General features: G+C 45.9%; 1 protein-coding gene and 1 pseudogene across 1 annotated transcript in view; both read left to right on the top strand.

The window, feature by feature from the left end:
- Positions 1-3,026: 3,026 nt before the first annotated feature.
- Positions 3,027-18,937, top strand: part of FRK (fyn related Src family tyrosine kinase) — a 96,310-nt gene continuing 80,399 nt past the window's right edge. Inside the window, exon 1 of the mRNA XM_038555010.1 lies at positions 3,027-3,382. Coding sequence (XP_038410938.1) covers positions 3,027-3,382 — 356 coding nt within the window. The remainder of the gene's footprint in view (positions 3,383-18,937) is intronic.
- LOC100683665 lies at positions 4,864-5,462 on the top strand (annotated as a pseudogene).

The raw sequence follows: 18,937 nt of genomic DNA, 5'->3' as shown, positions 1-18,937 counted from the left end.
GGGGGGCTTCTTTGCTTTGCTTCTATTGCTTGGGGAAGCTGCATCAAGGCCGTGTGTACAACAGGGAAGGGCCTTGTGCTCAGAGGTGAGCAGGGCCTTAGTGTCCTGATAAAGAATTTAATTTGATTCCAAATACTTTGGATGGTCCTGAAGGGTATCGCCCAGAAAAATGACATCAGCTTCTTTTGAGAGTCCTCAAAGCTAAGAAGTCAACCATCTCGGGCTCTGGAGCTGGAATGAGACCAGGGTGTTACTCACGGCTCAGCCACTTGGCTGTGTGACAAGTTACTCAATCTCCCTAAGCCTTGGTTTCTTCTTTGAAATTGAAAACAAAAACCTTACCTTCCTCATAGGTATTACTGTTTTTATTTTCTGAGAATTAAATGAATACCATCTGTGACATTCTTAATGTTAACGGGGCCCGGCACAGAGAAAGCCCTCCACGCCTGATGGCTACTCTTTACCAGCAGGCGCATCGTTATTACTATTGTGAAAGTGGCTTTGGGTGGGGGTGGGGGGGTAAGCTGGAGGAAGGGAGACTGCTCAGGACGCCTCTGGAATAATCTAGGGAAGGATATTCTATTTTAATTTTTTTTGGCCCAGTGCCCAGCTGTCATTCAGAAGGAATAAAAAAAATGTTTGTGGAATAAATGAAAAGGAAGAGTGAGCAGCATTTAGTGATTGATTAGCTCAGAGGAAGCAGGGGGAGAGTAAAAGACATGTTCAAGCCTTCAAGCTTGGGTGGCTGCGCAGTTCTGGGGCTGATGACACAGAGAAGCCCTTTCCCTCCCGTCCGTGGCTCAGCTCTCAGACCGACACAGTCCCCCGCTCCCTCAGTGTCACTCACTAGCTTGGTGATGTGCTGGGCACGTCGGCCACTGTCTTTTTCTGGAATGCCTGTCGTAACCATAACGGAGGCGTATTCGAATTTAAAGACTTTGAATTCTTGAAGTCCAAAGCTCCACTTACAAATGGGTCTTTTTGTTTTTTAAAGATTGTATTTATTTATTCATGAGACACACACACAGAGAGAGAGAGAGAGAGAGAGAGAGAGAGAGAGAGAGAGAGAGAGAGAGGCAGAGACCCAGGCAGGGGGAGAAGCAGGCTCTATGCAGGGAGCCCAACGCGGGACTCGATCCCAGGACCCCGGGGTCACACCTGGAACTCACCTCCTGAGCCACTCGGGTGCCCTGACAAATTGGCCTTGAATCCATCTCTCTAGTTGCTCCCAAATTTCCTTTCATTTTTATATCCTGTAGCTGTTTCTGGAAAGACTAGCATCCTATATGTCTGTGCAGGGGTGTTAATAGAATCCCACAATTTTACAATTAATACTGTGTCTGAAACAAAATATTCGTATGGCTTCTCAATATTATATAATTGCCATTTATCTCTTATGTAGAGAATTCTATTTTAGGTCCCATGTCACAGACAAACAGACGTCCAAAACTGGCTCGGCTTTTGGCTTTTCTTTTCCTGCTAAATTGGTACTTCTGCTCTAACTCCGAAGACAGTCGAAAAACCTGGGAATTTGGCATGAGATCTTGTTCCAGCCAAGTCATCTGTCCGCTGTAAATAACTGATTTTAGTACAAGGTAGGAGGGAGCGGATGGGGCTAAACCCACGGTTCTCTGGGGGTTTTTGCCCCCTTTCCTTCAGTTTGATTATTCTGACCGCTAAAAAGGCCTTACTGTTTGTCAGAGAACTGGAATTTGGATGTTGTGCTGGGGCTTGGTTAGCCGGGTTCGTGCCTCCACCAACACACAGAGGTCGGCTTTTAGGAGGGGGATTCGTAATAATAAATGTCTTCTACAGAAACAAGTGACACCTCGTACATGGGCCGGGAGCCGTCTCTACGAGGGAAAGCGGCAGCCTGTGGGTCTGTCCAAACCTGGGCCTGGTGGCTCTTGGGGTCCAGAGTGCACATTTGTGGGACACAGCGGTGGCAAGCGGGGCGAGGAGAGCCAAGCTCCTGAGGTCCTAGGGTGGGGTCATGAGCATCCCCTAGACCTGGAGGCCAGAGGGAGCCAAGGAGCCCTTCCTGTCCTCTGCACGGTCCCCTGGTCTGTGTGCCTGTGTGCACCTCAGGAATAGTCCGGGAGAGATGGGAAACGAAATGTCTCTGGGAAAAAGCAGTATTTCAGGTTCTCAGCATTTTCATCAGCTGCTCTCATATTTCTCCAGACTGTAAATATATTTTGAAGCCATTAAAAAAAAATCATGCGTAGTGATGAAAAAAGGTAGGAGCCCGGTGGTTCTTCCCCAGGTGCTGTTGGTCCAGGAGCAGATATCCGGCCACTTTAGGTCCCCTGCTAACTGCCCCTAGTGGGGGCAAAATGACCCCACTCCACAGAGGAAATCTGTGCTGGGCAGGTGGGGCGAGCAGGGTCCCCGGGGAGCCAGCCTGTGCAGCGGTGGGGGCTCGCAGCTGCCTGGGGGGCTGGCTCCTTGCGGGGGCGCGAGTGTCCCTGGGGTGGGCAGGTGGGGGGCCCCCTGCGGATCCCCGACGGGGGGGGGACCAGGAAGTGCGGGGGGGGGCTCGCGGGCCGTGGGGCGCAGCTGGCGGGAGGTTAGGGACGGGCTTAGGCACGTGCTGCGGGGCGGGCGGTTACGGACGGGCTTAAGGACACGCTGCAGGGCACAGCTGGCGGGAGGTTAGGGACGGGCTTAGGCACGTGCTGCGGGGCGGACGGTTAGGGACGGGCCTAGGGACGCGCTGCGGGCGGGAGGTTAGGGACGGGCCTAGGGACGGGCCTAGGGACGCGGCGGGGCGGGCGGTTAGGGACGGGCTTAGGGACGCGCTGCGGGCGGGGCGGGCGGAGGGCGGGGCCACCTGTTGCGCCCGCGGACCGGACGGCAGGGCGGCAGGCGAGGGGCTCCTCCGTCCGTCCGTCCGTCCGTCCGCAGGGGCCGCCCGGTGCCAGGTTTGCCGCGAGCAGCCTCGCCCCGGGCGGCGGCAGGTGCGCCCGCGGACCGACCCGGGCTCTGCGGCGCCTGCGAGGGCTCCGCGGGGCCGAGGAGCAGCCATGGGCGGCACCTGCGTGCGGCTGTGCGCGCACCTGCGGCGCTGGCTGCCCTGCGCGGGCCGGGAGCCCGAGAAGCCGCTGGTGATCGCGAACCCGGGGGCCCGCGCCCGCCCCGACGCCGCCCCGACGCGGGGTCCGCAGCCCGGCGGCGGCCGCTACTTCGTGGCGCTGTTCGACTACCGGGCGCGCACGGCGGAGGACCTGAGCTTCCGCGCGGGCGAGCGGCTGCAGGTGCTGGACGCGTCCCTGGAGGGCTGGTGGCTGGCCCGGCGGCTGGACGGGCGCGGCGAGGGGCGGCCGCAGGGCTACGTGCCCTCCAACTACCTGGCGGAGGACCGGAGCCTGCAGGCGGAGCCGTGAGTACGCGGGCGGGCGGGGGGGCGGGGAGGGGAGGGGAGGGGGCGCACCTGCCCGCAGGCGGAGCCGTGAGTACGCGGACGGGGGAGGGGGAGGGGAGGGGAGGGGAGGGGGGAGGGGGCGCACCTGCCCGCAGGCGGAGCCGTGAGTACGCGGACGGGGGAGGGGGAGGGGAGGGGAGGGGGGAGGGGGCGCACCTGCCCGCAGGTCGGGCCGTGAGTACGCGGGCAGGGGGAGGGGGAAAGGGGAGGGGGCGCACCTGCCTGCAGCAGGCGGAGCCGTGAGTACACGGACGGGGGAGGGGGAGGGGAGGGGGAGGGGGCGCACCTGCCCGCAGGTCGGGCCAGTGAGTACGCGGGCGCGCTCTGGGGGCGGGGGCGCACCTGCCCGTAGGCCGGGCCGTGAGTACGCGGGCAGGGGGAGGGGGGGAGCGCACCTGCCGGCAGGTGAGCAGTGAGTACGCGGGCAGGAGCAGGGTCGGGGCCAGTCGGGATGACGGCCTGGCCCTCGCAGGGGCGCCACAGGCCTCCCTCAAGTCACACTGTCAAAGCCAAGTCCAGCTCTCTGGGTCTGGAGACCTCTGAAGCGCCAGCCCCTGCCCACCTGGGCACCCACAGGGCCCGCGAGCACCCAGGGTGCTAAGCTTTCACTGCCCTTTCCCAGTGCGACCGCGCCCAGACCTCGTCCTGGGAGCGCAGGTGGGGACTCGCGCCCCCACTGGTGATGCGCTCGAGGTCATCAGGGTCACAGGCTGGCGGCGCCAGGTACTTGGGAGGTTCCACCAAGAAGGACGATATGACGGCCGCGTCCCCCAAGGGCTGGTGAAGAAATCCCTGAGAACCGTGGTGGCCGCGCAGAGGAAGGCTGGACGCCCTTGTCCCCTCGCCATCGGGCCGGTGCGGGGCCTGGCTGTGTGGTCCTGCGAGCGGGAGCCGGGGGCTGCGCTCCTGGCAGGTGGACGTGAGGGAGGTGCAGCCCGGCCGCGGGACACGAGGTTCAGCAGGACCAGGAGCAAGTGGGGACCGACTGGCCCCGACCCTGCTCCTGCCGGTTCCAGCGAGACCCAAGGCCGGGAAGGGCGCTCGACCCATTTTACAGATGGACCCTCAGTAGAGGAAAGACGCCCCGGGGGGCCCGGGGCTTCTCACAGGGCTCCCCTTTCTAGGAGGGCCGCGCCACCCGCTCCTTGCCCAGGAGTAAAACAGCAAGGAGGTGCCTTTGGGGCAGCACTGCCGCTTTCCAGACCCAACTACGAATCCGAGCGAGTCGGGTAACCGCGGAGATTCCTTCCAACCCCAGGCCTTCTTTTGTACCTAAGTGGAAATGAATTGAAATCTAGACTCCCGGTGAATGGAGTTGTTCTCAAATGCCACGATCATATGTGTAAACATTTGTTTTCTGGGACAATCTATAGGAAATACCTTATTCTTTTTTTTTTTTTTTAAAAAGATTTTATTGGGGGTCGGGGAAGGATCTCAAGATGGCTGGGTGAAAACTTGCTCTAAAAACCATTGACTGGGTAGCTTTTGGGGAGATCATACCCCGAAACCAGAAGGCCATTGCCAACTCCCTGAAATCCTGGAATGAGATGCTTGCCTCCAGGTTGGCTCCTCTTCCTGAGAAACCACCTGCTGTCGACTGGGCTTACTACAAGGCCAGTGTGGCAGAGGCTGGCTTGGTAGATGACTTTGAGAAGAAGTTTAATGCCCTCAAGGTTCCTGTGCCAGAGAATAAATACACTGTCCAGGTGGATGTTGGGGAAAAAGAAGATGTGAAAAGCTGTGCTGAGTTTTTGTCCCTCTCAAAGGCCAGGATTGAAGAATATGAAAAAGAGCTGGAGAAGACGAAGAACATAATTCCATCTGATCAGATGACCATTGAGGACCTGAATGAAGTCTTCCCAGAAACCAGATTAGACAAGAAGTATCCCTATTGGCCTCACAAGCCAATTGAAAATTTATAAACTTGAGTTGGGGAGAAAGCCCCAGCCCTCATATTATAAACATTGGACATTAAAAATAATGATACGGTGTAAAAAAAGAAAATATTTTATTTATTCATGAGAGACAGAGACACAGAGAGAGGCAGAGACACAGGCGGAGGGAGAAACAAGCTCCATGCAGGGAGCCCGATGTGGGACTCGATCCCGGGACCCCGGGGTCACACCCTGAGCCGAAGCCAGACGCTCAACTGCTCAGCCTCCCAGGGGCCCCAGGAAATACCTATTCCCTGAACGCTTACTTTATGTTCTTACTCCTCCATGTTCAGGGTGCAGTAGGTCCGGCGTTAGGTACGCTCGATGTTCGGCAGCCCCTGTGCATTCTACACAAAGGAATACCAGAACATCACGGGAGAGTCTTGAACTCGTAATCTACCCATATTCTTATCATTCCGTCTTTCATTCATCATGACTCGGGCACTCTTTAATCCTCACCCCCGATTTCCCGCATCCCCCCACACACATCCCCCCTGGTAGCCGTGTTGGCGCTCTAGTTAAGAATCTGTTTGCTGGTTTTACTCTCTCTCTTTCCCTTTGTTCATTTGTTTCTTGAATTTCACATATGAGATCATATGGTGTCTGTCTTTGACTTACTGATTTCTCTTCCCTTTATACTCTCTGGCTCTATCCATGTTGCAAATGGCAAGATTTCATTCTTTTACGACTGTATCATATTCCATTATCTATCATCTATCTATCTATCTATCTATCTATCTATCATCTATCTATCTATCTATCCATCCATCCATCCATCATCTGTCTATCTTGCTATCTGCGTAGATCTCTCTCTCTCTCCCCCTCTCTCTCTCGTCTATCTGTATCAGATCTCTATCCATTCATCTACCAATGGACACTTGGGCAGCTTCCATAGTTGGGCTATTGTGAATAATCCTCCAATAAACATACAGTTGCATGTATCCCTTTGAATTAGTGTTTTGGCATTTTTTTTAGTAAATATGCAGTAGTGTGATTACTGGATTACAGGATGGTTTTATTTTTGTTTGAGGAAGCTCCGTACTGTTTTCCTCTGTGGCTGCACCAGTTTGCATCCCCACTGACAGTGCACAAGTGTTCCTTTTTCTCCGCATCCTAGCCCCCACTTGTTGTTTCTTGTGTTTTTGGTTTTAGCCATTCTCAAGGTGCGAGGTGATAGCTCATTATAGTTGTGATTTGCGTTTCCCTGATGATGAGGGATATGGAGCATCTTTTCATGAGTCTCTTGGCTCTGGAAGGTCTTTGTAGAAATGTCTGTTTATATCTTCTGCCCATTTTTTGAATTGGGTTATTTGTTTTTTGGGTATTAAGTTGTATCAGTTCATTATATATATTTTTTATACCAACCCTTTATTAGATATTATTTTCAAACATCTTCTCCCATTCATGGGTTGCATTTTAGTTGTGTTGATTGTTTCTTTCCCTGTGCTGAAACTATTTATTTTGATGTAGTCCCAATAGGTTGGTTTTTTTTTTTTTAATTTTTATTTATTTATGATAGTCACAGAGAGAGAGGGGCACAGAGACATAGGCAGAGGGAGAAGCAGGCTCCATGCACCGGGAGCCTGATGTGGGATTCGATCCCGGGTCTCCAGGATCGCACCCTGGGCCAAAGGCAGGCGCCAAACCGCTGCGCCACCCAGGGATCCCATGGTTTTGCTTTTATTTCTTGCTTCAGGAGACAGAGCTAGAAAAATGTTGTGAGGACCAATGTCCGAGAGATTACTGCCTTCCTTGTTTCCTCTTGGAATTGGTCCTCAGCAGTATTTCCGTGTGTCACTACCAACCTGTATCTCTACAGCGGGCTCCCCTTGGGATCTTCACATCCACTGGCATAAAAGCTCGATGCCCAGAAGATGTTGGTCAGCCTGGGTTATTTCTTTGCATTTAAGTGTACACGATGGCCGTCATCTATGAACCTAGGTTCTCAAAGAGGGTTCTTGCCACCAAATGGCTAAATTCTTCAATACTTCCAGTGCAGGTAGCTGCAGCCTCTATAATTCCAGGCCATTTCAAGTGGTAGTGATTTAAACTTAGTGGGTAAGTCTCCTGAGTGAAGGGTATCCACGTGGCCCACACACAGCCTTCGTAGCCGGGGAGCTACCCAAAGATGGCTTTTTTTTTTTTTTTAATTTATTTGTGATAGTCACAGAGAGAGAGAGAATGAGGCAGAGACACAGGCAGAGGGAGAAGCAGGCTCCATGCACCGGGAGCCCGACGTGGGATTCGATCCCGGGTCTCCAGGATCGCGCCCTGGGCCAAAGGCAGGCGCCAAACCGCTGCGCCACCCAGGGATCCCCCAAAGATGGCTTTTTAATGTCTTTCTTCATTGAGTTTTTCAAAGTTGCATTTCATAGTTTTTCAAATACTGTGGAAGTTAACGTGGTTTATTTTACAGTGAGCTCTGTGTACAGTGTCGAGTAAAGGCGATTGTTTATATTTACATGCGTGGGATGAGAGGTAATGGGAAACCGGTGAAAATTGAGTCGTCTAACTCCTAATCAGACTAGTTTAATGCAGCGCATGTTAGTATTTATCTGTTTGTGTTTTTATTCTTGACTTGCCCGAATGAGAAAACAGTGCAGATACTTCTGGAGTTATCAGTGTCAGGGCAAATCGGTTGAAGGTTTCAGCATTTTTTTTGTTTGTTTTTTAATACAAGAAGTAGAGATGTTAAAAAAAAAAGAACTATACTATTGTGAAAAGATAAAGCAATTTAGTACTTGATTGTTATTCCACCTTGAAATGCTTTATCTTTTCTAAATATCTTGCATTAAGTGATGTAGTAAAACCATTCTTTTTTTATTTTATTTATTTATTCATGAGAGACAGAGAGAGAGAGAAAGAGAGAGGCAGAGACACAGGCAGAGGGAGAAACAGGCCTCATGCAGGGAGCCCGACGCGGGACTCGATCTTGGGTCTCCAGGACCACACCCTGGGCTGAAGGCAGCACTAAACGGCTGAGCTACCCAGGCTGCCCTAAAACCATTCTTAATGACTTATTTTCTCTCTAAGAAACATTATTGTGTTTGCCTTAACTTTGATTTGAATTCCTAGATCCTTTCATAGATGAGTGCGAGTCTTCAACATCTTCAACATGAAATTTCTCAGAACCCTTGCTCTCAGAGTCTGGTTACTCAGAACTCCTTTTACGTTTTTTATGCCCAGCGGATGGATGGATGGATGGATGGATGAATGGATTTATTTATTTATTTATTTATTTATTTATTTATTTATTCATGAGAGACAGAGAGAGAGAGAGAGGCAGAGACACAGGCAGAGGGAGGAGCCGGCTCCATGCAGGGAGCCCGACGCGGGACTCGATCCCGGGTCTCCAGGATCACACCCTGGGCCGCAGGCGGCACCAAACCCCTGCACCACTGGGGCTGCCCTATGCCCAGCGTTTTTAGAGACAAAGTTCACCCAGAAAATAATGGTATGGAAATTACATATAAATCGTGGAGGCCAGAACAACAGCTTTAAATTCCATGTTTTTACTGTAAAAAAAAGATTTAACTAATGCAACCTAGCAATGAAAAGCAAACTGATCAGCAATTGTACAGTTTGCACATAGCAAATCATTTATCTACAAAGCGTTTAAAAAGTTCTGTGCCTAACTGTCTAAGTGTGCTTTAGGTGGTGCTCACATACTTTATACCACATTAAACTAGGAACGCATTCAGTGGGAAGCTTTTTCTCCTCTTCCCATCACCGCATAAAGGCAGATTATTTCCAAGTCCTCTCCTATTCACCATTTTATAAACTGCATTAAAAATATTTGCACCTTGTAATTTTGTTGGTAGTTTATGCTATGAAATAAAAGTGTTAGAATTTTATGACGTATAAAGGTAATGGAATTTCTCCCCATCTGTTTAGGGCATAGTTTCCTAATCGTGCTCCTCTTTAATATGTCAAACTAGGGTTCTGTCAAAATCTTATCTGACCTAAGGTCATCGCCATTGTCTGGCTGGAGGAAAGTAGCATTGAGAAATAAAGTGGTATATTCTCAGGACGGGAATTCTTTCACCCCCACCATTTAAAAATAGGATCGGAGCTTCAGGATTTGGTGAATACTGCTGAATTTAAGAACTACCCAATACGAGGTGGACAGAGTGTTCCTAGTGACCTTCACACTTGGGGTCAGTAGACTTCTTTCCCAGGCGGGAAGTGAAGCCACCTTTTGAATCTTATTAGTGAACAATGTAGCTTAAAAATTAAAACTATTATTAACGCATAAATAAAAGCATCAGAATATATATATATATTTTAGTTGAGTACGACTGATATACAATGTGACGTTAGATGCGGGTGTGCAACGTAGTGATTCACGAGTGTACGTCACGCTGTTGACCGCAGGTGCGGCTACCATCCGGCCCCGGTGTCGCTATCAAAATACCATTGACCATATTTCCCACGCTGCGCCCTTTATTGCTGTAACGTATTCATTCCACAACTGGAAGCCTGTATCTCCGCCTCCCTTCCATCCATTTTGCCCAAACCCATCCTCCTCCCTCAGTTTGTTCTCTGTATAGGTCTGATTCTGCTTTTTGTCTACTAATTTGTTTCTTTGTTTGTTTAGATTTCACTTATGAGTGGAATCATATAGTATTTGTCTTTCTTAGCCTGACTTATTTCACTTAGCCTATTACCCTTTAGGTCCATCCGTGTCTCAGATGGCATGATCTCACCTTTTTTTTTTTTTATGACTGTGTAATATTCACACACACACACACACACACAGACACCCCACATCTTCCTTATCTGTTCGTCTACTGATGGACACTTAGGTTGCCTCCGTGTCTTGGTTGTTGTGAGATAATGCCGCCCTAAACACAGGGTGCATATGTCTTTTCAAATGAGGGTTTTCATTTTATTTGGGTAAATACCCATGAGTGGAATGTTTTGATCATATAATATTTCTATTTTTAAATTTTTTGAGGAACTAATAAAAAATTGTTTTTTTGAGGAACTTCCACTCTACTTTCCACAGCGGCTGTACCAAAGGCATCGGTATATTCACAAACCAATCTGACGTGTCCACTTCGAGTAGTTTAAGTCACTAGAAAATCACCTACAGGCGAGTCATCCTACATGGGACAGGCGCAGCCTTCTATGCAATAAAGTGGGACTGACTCTTGTTAAGCAACTCTTATGAGCTGTCTCCTGGGTCTGGAGGCTCCCAAGAGAAAAACAAACAAGGTTTTGCCCCAATTAACCGCCTGATTATCAGCTCAGAAAATTCCCTTTGGAGTCTCCAGCTCTCCGTGCTGCAGTGCGATACCGCTCTGCTGCAAATCAAAATCAGAGCAATCTTTGGGTTCTTCTGCTGGATATTTTAAGTAGGTCAAAATGTTGGTGGCATAGAATTTTAATTGAGATATGATGCTACTTACCCTTTTTCTGTGCTCATGAACACAGGCCATGGGACCAGATGATCTAGATTTGCATCTGGCTCTGTCATGGCTTAGCCGTGTGAACCTGAGCAAATTATTTGACCCCTCTGCCTCAGTTTCTCGTATGTAAAAGAGGAATAAAAGTGACGCCTATCTTGTGGGTCATTATGTGACATAAATGAGATTATTTGTGGGAAAAGCGCGCACCACAGAGAATCTGACGCGTAGGGAGGGCTTCATGAATGGTACCTATTATTGAGTCGTGTGGCTCCCCATTTACTTCTATCTAAATAGATCATACTTTGTGCATCCCGGCTGAGGCCTCAGCTCAGAAGATTTCTTTCCCTGGAAGGGGGTTTCACACGCTAGAGTCTTTTGCTCTCCCTCCCGCGGCCTGAGGCTTCGTGTGGGCGCGCTGTGCGGCCTGCAGTCCTCTCCCTCCTCTTTTCCCGCCAACTGTCCCTCATCTTCAGGCTCACCCTGTGTGTTCCTCTCTCTCTGAAGCCTTTCTCGACTTTCTGGACTAGGTTCGGTGTTCCTGTTTAGAACTTTTAACATCCTTTATGGTCATTGCTTATGTATTTTCTGTAAGACCATAAGCCGTTGGGGGTAGTGGGTAGAGAAGCCATTGCCCTGGGCCCTGAGCTTAGCGCAGCGCCTGTGCATGAGGATCACTCCTACCTGTTGCTTGGGCAAACGAGTAATTCAATAAATGTTTGCTTATCTGCAAATCTCAGATGTTTTCAAGAGTAGCTGACAAAGCCAACCTTTTTTTTTTTTTAAACAGTTCCTCTCTGAATTGTTTTTTTACCTACCAGAAATATCTAATGAGTTTCTAAAGGCAAAGGGCATTTCGCATTATTTTCTCAATGAATTGTTCATGTCTTAATTTTTGATTAAACTCATAGTCATAATAGCATAATTTCCAGGTCCCAGAAATTAGTGGCTCTAATCCACTACTGGGAAAAAAAATGCTTAGGGTTCACAGATTGCTGTGAATATTATCCATAATGTAGAATGAATATCAAGCTGGAAACAGATTGTGAATCTTATTGAAATGGTATTTAAAAATCACATACATACGCATTAAACTATATTATGGTTATATTTAGAGTAAAGAATTATTGGCTTGGGCTTTTAAATGGACAGAAAACCAAAACCCAATTTACAAAATTAATGTCATGGGCCAGACTTATAATTTCAGTTTTTATGCTTAACATACATAATTTCAAAACTATTATGTATGTGAAATATTTTTCAGATTGTGCACGCTGAAAGTTTGATGCTTTTACTGAATATTAATAGATTTTCACTGTCACATTCTAAAACATTACCAAACACAATAATTGTATGTTCTTTTTACTAGTTTTCTTACTAATTAGCTGCTAATTTCTCTGCAGCATTTTCTGACTCCCATTTTTAATGGGGGTTCTTCACGCTTGTTAGCACTGGAAAGATTGGCCAATTTTTCTGGGGGAAGGTCGTTATATAGATGGATGGTAGCTTGGCTGGTATTTTAGATCTCCTTATGGCTGTTTTCCTGACGGCTGCAACTTTAGTATTAGTTTATGTGGATTATTTTGAAGATTAACGTAATAAGAATTTTAAGCTATATAGATGCAAATGTAGATCATGTGATCTGTAGTATATGCCTTCATGCTTATTTGACTAATTTCAGATGCCATATAGACTGTGCCTTGTGTATGATCTTTTTGTCATGTCATTTTTTTCTACAAACTTTTTCGATTAGCTTTTCTCTTAAAAATTGAGTTAGTTTTAGCGTTACATTCTTTAAGTTTTTATTTGTCTTCTTTTTTATTCATATGCATATTTTGTAATGCCTTTAAATTCAGACTAAATTTCTCAATTAGGGATTTTTTTCATGAATTCTGTGCCTTTTGAAGGGTAAAATGAGAATGCAATTCAAGAAGTGCTAAAGCTAAGAACTTTTGTAATTCAAGAACTTCTATCACTAAGAACTTTTAAAATTTATATTAGGTATCTATTTTGAAAGACATTTAGAATCTTACATCAAAATAAATATTTCCATTAACACAAATGTTGCATACCACATTGGCAGCATGATTTAGATGATTCAGAAGAATCCCATATGGCTCCTATGAAAGGCCAGTATTGTTGGTAGATTTAAAGTCACTCTGATGGGAGCACCCGGGTGGCTCAGAGGTTGAGCGTCTGCCCTCGGTTCAGGGCGTGACCCCGGGGTCCTGGGATCGAATCCCGCATCGGGCTCCCCGCAGGGAGCCTGCTTCTCCCTCTGCCTGTGTCTCTGCCTCACTCTCTGTGTCTCTCATGAATGGATAAATAAATTCTTAAAAAAAAATAAAGTCACTCTGATGCTATTCCAATCTCACATACATCTTTTTTTCTATTTCTGAATATTGATCAATTTTGACATACCAAGATTCTCATTATAGGAGGGACTTATCTGGGGGGGGCTAGGCTGTCTCAGTCAGAAAAGCACACAACCCTTGACCTTGGGGTTGTGAATTTGAGCTCAACATTAGGTGTGAAGATTACTAAAAATAATAAATAAATAAATAAATAAATAAACTTAAATATAGGAGGGACATATCCCTGCAAGCCCCAGAATTGTGCTGCTTGAAAAGTCACTTCTAGGAAGTCATCTCTGGAGGATGCCTGTGTTATATCTATGATGGATGACTCAGGATACTTTCTCCAGAATCTTCTCAGCATTTCTAGTCATTGACTTTTATATAGTGGGACACATCAAAATGAATCGGACAGTGCTTCTTCTCCAGAGATTTTCAACAATCTCTGGAGGTAAGACAAATAAATCAAGAATGTATGTCAGTGCCCGCCAGCCAAAGACCACCAGGAATACACCTGTGCTGATACACTGCTCATTGTGGGGAAGGAGAACACAGCAGGAACAACAGTGGACATCTTAGTAAGAGCATGTTAGAAAGGATGCATCATAGAATTTGGGGGTGTAATTTTGGGGAGGACTTATTTTTTATTTTTATTATTTTTAATTATTGTATTTATTTATTCATGAGAGACACACAGAGAGAGGCAGAGACACAGGCAGAGGGAGAAGCAGGCTCCCTGCAAGGAGCCAGATGTAGGACTCAATCCCAGGACCCCGGGATCATGCCCTGGGCTGAAGGCAGATGCTGAACCGCTGAGCCACCCAGGTGTCCCTTGGGGAGGATTTAAAGAAGCATGGCTTCACCCTGGATTGACTGCTGTCAGAAAGGGGGGATAACTGTACAATTGGGTATTTTAATAAATTTTGATGAGAAGGAGGGAAGACTAGTTCAAGATTAAGGCTGTATTTGGTAGGGAAACCACATTTGCTCATGGTAGCCAAGATAAGTGGATGTTTGGTCATTTTTGTGGTTGGATAGTGTCCACATTTTTGTGGGTATTCAGGTATGATTAAAAGATTAAAAGTCTGATCTTGTTTTCGACTTGCTCCATCATGGTCGCAGAGTGGCCTCATCTGGTGTTGGTGTTCTTTGAGGTTGTTTATGTTCAACAGGAGAACAGCAAGACCTAGTCATAGTGCACGGCCAGCTCTTGGATGTCAGGGGCTGTTTTTCTCAGCTAGCGTAAGATAGGTGCTGATAAATGCCGTAAGAGTAGCGCAAACCGTCATGTGGCATGCACTTAAAAAATTATTACTTAATGATTCAATGAAGAAACAAATACATAGATCAGTCCTGGTTTGGGAAAAATCATACGTTTCTTTCAGGGTTCAGCTCATAAGGCCCACCCTTTTCTAAGAAGGTTTTTCTAACCGTCATTGGAAGAATTCATAATTTGTTTTTCATATGATTTTGTATTTCTTGTTAATAAGATGATGGATATAAAGATGGAATTTTCTGAAAAAAAGATGGAATTTTCAATTTTGAAGGCATTCACACAGAGGTGTTATTAGATGTTACAGGAATAAGAATTGCAGAATATCATAGACTTCACGAGGATTATAAGAACCATACAGCGTGAGTCTAAGAAATAGGAGAAGGGGCCAAAGATCAGCTCTTTAGAAATGCCCATATTTCAGGTGAGCAAGCGCAGTGTGCAGATCACAGTAATGGCCCTGTTTGTTCACACCTCCTTGTGTCCACGCACTTTGGAGGTCTCCTCCCACCCAAACTCTCAGTTTGGCCAACTGACTTGTTTTGGCCAATGGAACAATGGTAAATGTGACAAAAACAGATATTGAAAATGCTTGTGTGTTGGGACTTTTCTGCAAGTACCATGAGAAAAAACCTGAGCAGACCCCCTGGACGATGAGAGACTGTGTGAAGAGAGGTATTCCTTATCCCAACCGACTCTCCCGTTGACCGGAGAGTCATGGTCAAGCCCGGCTAAGATCAACAGGGCTCATCCCAGATCATTCACCTTCAGATTTGTGAGTTAATTGGATAGTGTTTTGAAGCAAAACCCAACAAATACAAGGAAGAAGAAGAGCCACTGCAAGAAAACAGTGAAGAATTCATGAAAGTAGAACAAAAACAAAGAGCATATTTTTCAAAATAAGAAGGTAGAATGTCAAGGAGATTTTTGGGTCAAATGCTAAAGAAAGACCAGAGTAATGAAAAAGAGGTAAAAAAATATTAGAATTTCCTGGAGATTACTGATGCCACTAAAAAGCAGTTTCATGAAGTGATTATGGACGATGTCATGAGGTAAAGAGAGTTTAACGAGGAGCTTCATGTTTCATCTAGGGCTCTGCCTTGGGAAGGTTGGACTGGGCTGAGCCATAGGAAACAGTATTGTATGACAGGGCTCTAGACTTGGGATTGGGGCCGTCCTGACACTCAGCTAAAGGAAAACAAAATCAAAAGAGGCAGTTGGGTGGGTTGGGATATCTGACATTTGGAGTTTGGGCTAGAGCAGGAATAGGTTGAGGGTTCATCTTTAGCAAAGTCAGTTTGGTCGTCCCAAAATTGTTGGAAAAATTAACGAGTTTTTCTCTTTGGTACTATACTCCCAAGTTTTGGGGTCGTGTAGGAAGATTGAACTCAGTCACTCGAACAGCTGCTTAAAAATACTTCAATACTTAATTATATACCTTGCATCTACATTTTTATTTAATTTTAGATTCTTTTTGCATCTACACTTTTAGTACTTGTTTTCTGCGGCAGAGTAGTGGTACTGTTTTGCAAAATAAAAAGAATGCACTCAGATCCATCTATTCCAAAATGCAATACATGGTCCTCTTTGCATTTTCCTATAGTTAAAAGGATATTCTTCTCTTGTAGCTTTAGGCTGTTCTAATACGGCGAGTACAGTGATATTTCAGATAAAAGCAATACAGAAGTGACTCAATATCTTGTATCTGTATTATGCAACAGTTTATTGGAAGTCACGCAGATACTGGTTTTGTTGCTGAATCACTTTGAACTCTGTGCTCTTATCAAAAGCCTAGCTTCAGGAAGCAGTCGTTTAACAAAATAGAAAGTCATGGTATTGATTTCGTTAGTCCTGGTAAAGTGGTAGAAAGCAAAATAGTTTCATAATAATTAGGGAAGATCAAAGAATCCCGACAGGTGGTTTTTCACTTATGATCATTTTGGTGCTTGATGAAACTCCTGATACCTTTTAAAGCATAATTGCCCATTTTCCAAAAAATTTAATATTATAAAATATTCTAGCTTATTAATGGCTTTAAAAACCTTATTCTTTTAAAAAACATGTTTCATAACTACAAATAATATGTGCAAGTTGAAGGTAAATCATAAAGCATAATGATCAATGAACCATTGATATTTGGAATCCATATAACCAGCTAGCCCATGACTGAGGCTACTACTACTAACGGCCCTATGAGTTCCTCCCCTGCGCCATCCCCGGAGTAAAACCTTTTTTCCTGGGAAATGTTGATCGCAACTCAGTTTCTGAGTCTAATAGCAAAAGATTAGAATCGCTCCAAGTGCCTATTACTAGGAAGGGATAATTTGTGGTTTATTACTCCATGGAATACTATACGATAGCGAAAATGATGAATTGAGTGGCATACAACAGCAGGGATGGATTGTGGAAGCATAATGTCGAGTGAAAAGAAGATTTCAAGAGATTGCATATAATATGATTCTATTTTATAAAGTCTACAAATAAGGGAAACCAAATAATATATTGTTTGAGTAGGCACACATGTTAGTAAACTATCAAACAAAGTAGGGGAATGATAAGCAGTAGCTATCTGATTTACTCATCTAAGGACCATAAATTCTATACTCCTGTAGGGCACTTAAATGATTAGAAGTCACTTGTGTCATGAGAAACTAAGGGTAGCAGAAATGCTGGCCAAAAGGTCACGTACAAATATTGCGATTGAACATAGACAGTTCATGATGTTACCTTCCTCATAAAACTACTTTCATCGGATTATCCTTTAATATTACCCTCCTAACAGCATACATAAGATAGGAAAACATACAACTTTTGCAATTTCTATTGTCATTATCCACTATGACTTTTAAGATGCCCGTCCCCCAAATTTCAATGACAGTAATCCTTAACCTTCAAGAGACAGACTTGAGACAGTCTGCGAATCTTCTGAAACTACATGTAAAGTTTATGCGAAGTAGATTTGTGCATTTTTTTTTTTTTAGGATAAGGGGTTATAGGCTTTATGATATTTTAAAAGGAACCATGTAAAAAATGTGTAGGAACCTGTGTTACAAAATTAGCATAGGCAAAGGTTGTTTCTCTTGAAAAATTATTTACTTCCTTATAGCAGATAATAAGAATTTTATTATACATCACATTTCTTTTAATTGTTAGGTACTGTGAAGCTCAGAGTTCAGTTAAATGCTTGTTTACAATAACCAGTTTTGACCTTAAGTCTGGCTTATTTTTTTCCTTCTCTCTCTCTCTCTCTTTTTTTTTTGAATCCTTTTTTTGTTCTTATTTTATAGAATCAATGCTGAATTTTATGAGTCTGTTATTATAACCTACTTTAATACATGCATAATAATTATAATTCTAGGCATGTTTCACATTTTAAAATCTCAAATTAGAAAGAAAAAAGTGATTTTATATCTTTATATATTGAAGAATACATTTTTAAACTGTCTTTCTGAGCTTGATTGAGGGACTAATTCTAAGGCAAAGATGACAAGTTGTTGGATAGAATACAATCAGTGGTTGTTGGCCAAGACCCTACCCGGCCTCCTTCATGGGCCCCCAGTTTCTTTCCCTGGTTCTTTTTTTTTTTTTTTCTTTCCCTGGTTCTAACCCTGGCTGGTGCTGTCCCCTGCCCCTTACCTGGTTTGTGGCCCTGCTCGGTTTCAGTCGGGCTGACGTCGCTGTTTGCTGGAGATTTTGACACAACCTCCCTGGCCTTGCTCCTGGTCCCTGGGATTGCGGGCAGTGTGCGTATTCATTGTGGTTATCTCATGATCTGCAGTGGGGCAGGAGAGGATCCTCGGTAGGGGCTTCAGCCCCGTGTCAGACCCACGTGCGTTTGAGGAGAAACGCACAAAGGAACGAAGACAAGGATTGAAACAAAGGGAAGGGGGGGAGTCAGTGGTTCAAAGTGTGGGTTAAAGGGGGCAGATGGGGGAGCCTGGGGGCTCAGCGGTTGGTTGAGCATCTGCCTTGGGCTCAGGGCGTGACCCTGGGGTCCCGGGATCGAGTCCCGCATCGGGCTTCCCGCAGGGAGCCTGCTTCTCCCTCTGCCCATGTCTCTGCCTCTCTCTGTGTCTCTCGTGGGTCAATAAATAAAATCTCTTAATAAAAAGAAAGGGCAGGTGAATTTTTAATAAACGTCAGAAAAGAAGATATGAGGAACAAACAGAAGATCCCATAAGCAAAAATGAAAGAATACAATGCTGGTGTTGGAGGAACTTAAAGGAAGTGAGGCTGGGAGAAAGCAGGATAAGAAAGGAGATGGGTGAGGAGCCAGATAAGAGCTGGGCTCGGTGTGCGGCTGAGGGGGGACTGATGAGGGTGCCTTGCTACGAACCGAAATAAGTCGGACAGGTATGGGCGGGGGGGGGGGGGCAACTCATGATTCCAGGCTTATGTTATTTTAAGAAACTATCCCTGGGCTTTTACGTTTGCGTTACATACACATTCATACTAAGGAGACCATGACAAGATGCGGTTTTCCAGCTCCCGCGTTGCTTTCGGGTCCGCAGCGTGGAAAATCAGATGCTGATTGTTGTCGAAGA

This window comes from Canis lupus, chromosome 12 (assembly GCF_011100685.1).
Source record: "Canis lupus familiaris isolate Mischka breed German Shepherd chromosome 12, alternate assembly UU_Cfam_GSD_1.0, whole genome shotgun sequence".
Taxonomy (NCBI): Eukaryota; Metazoa; Chordata; class Mammalia; order Carnivora; family Canidae; genus Canis; species Canis lupus.
The sequence above is the reverse complement of the archived record's forward strand: the minus strand, read 5'-3'. Positions and strand labels throughout refer to the sequence as shown.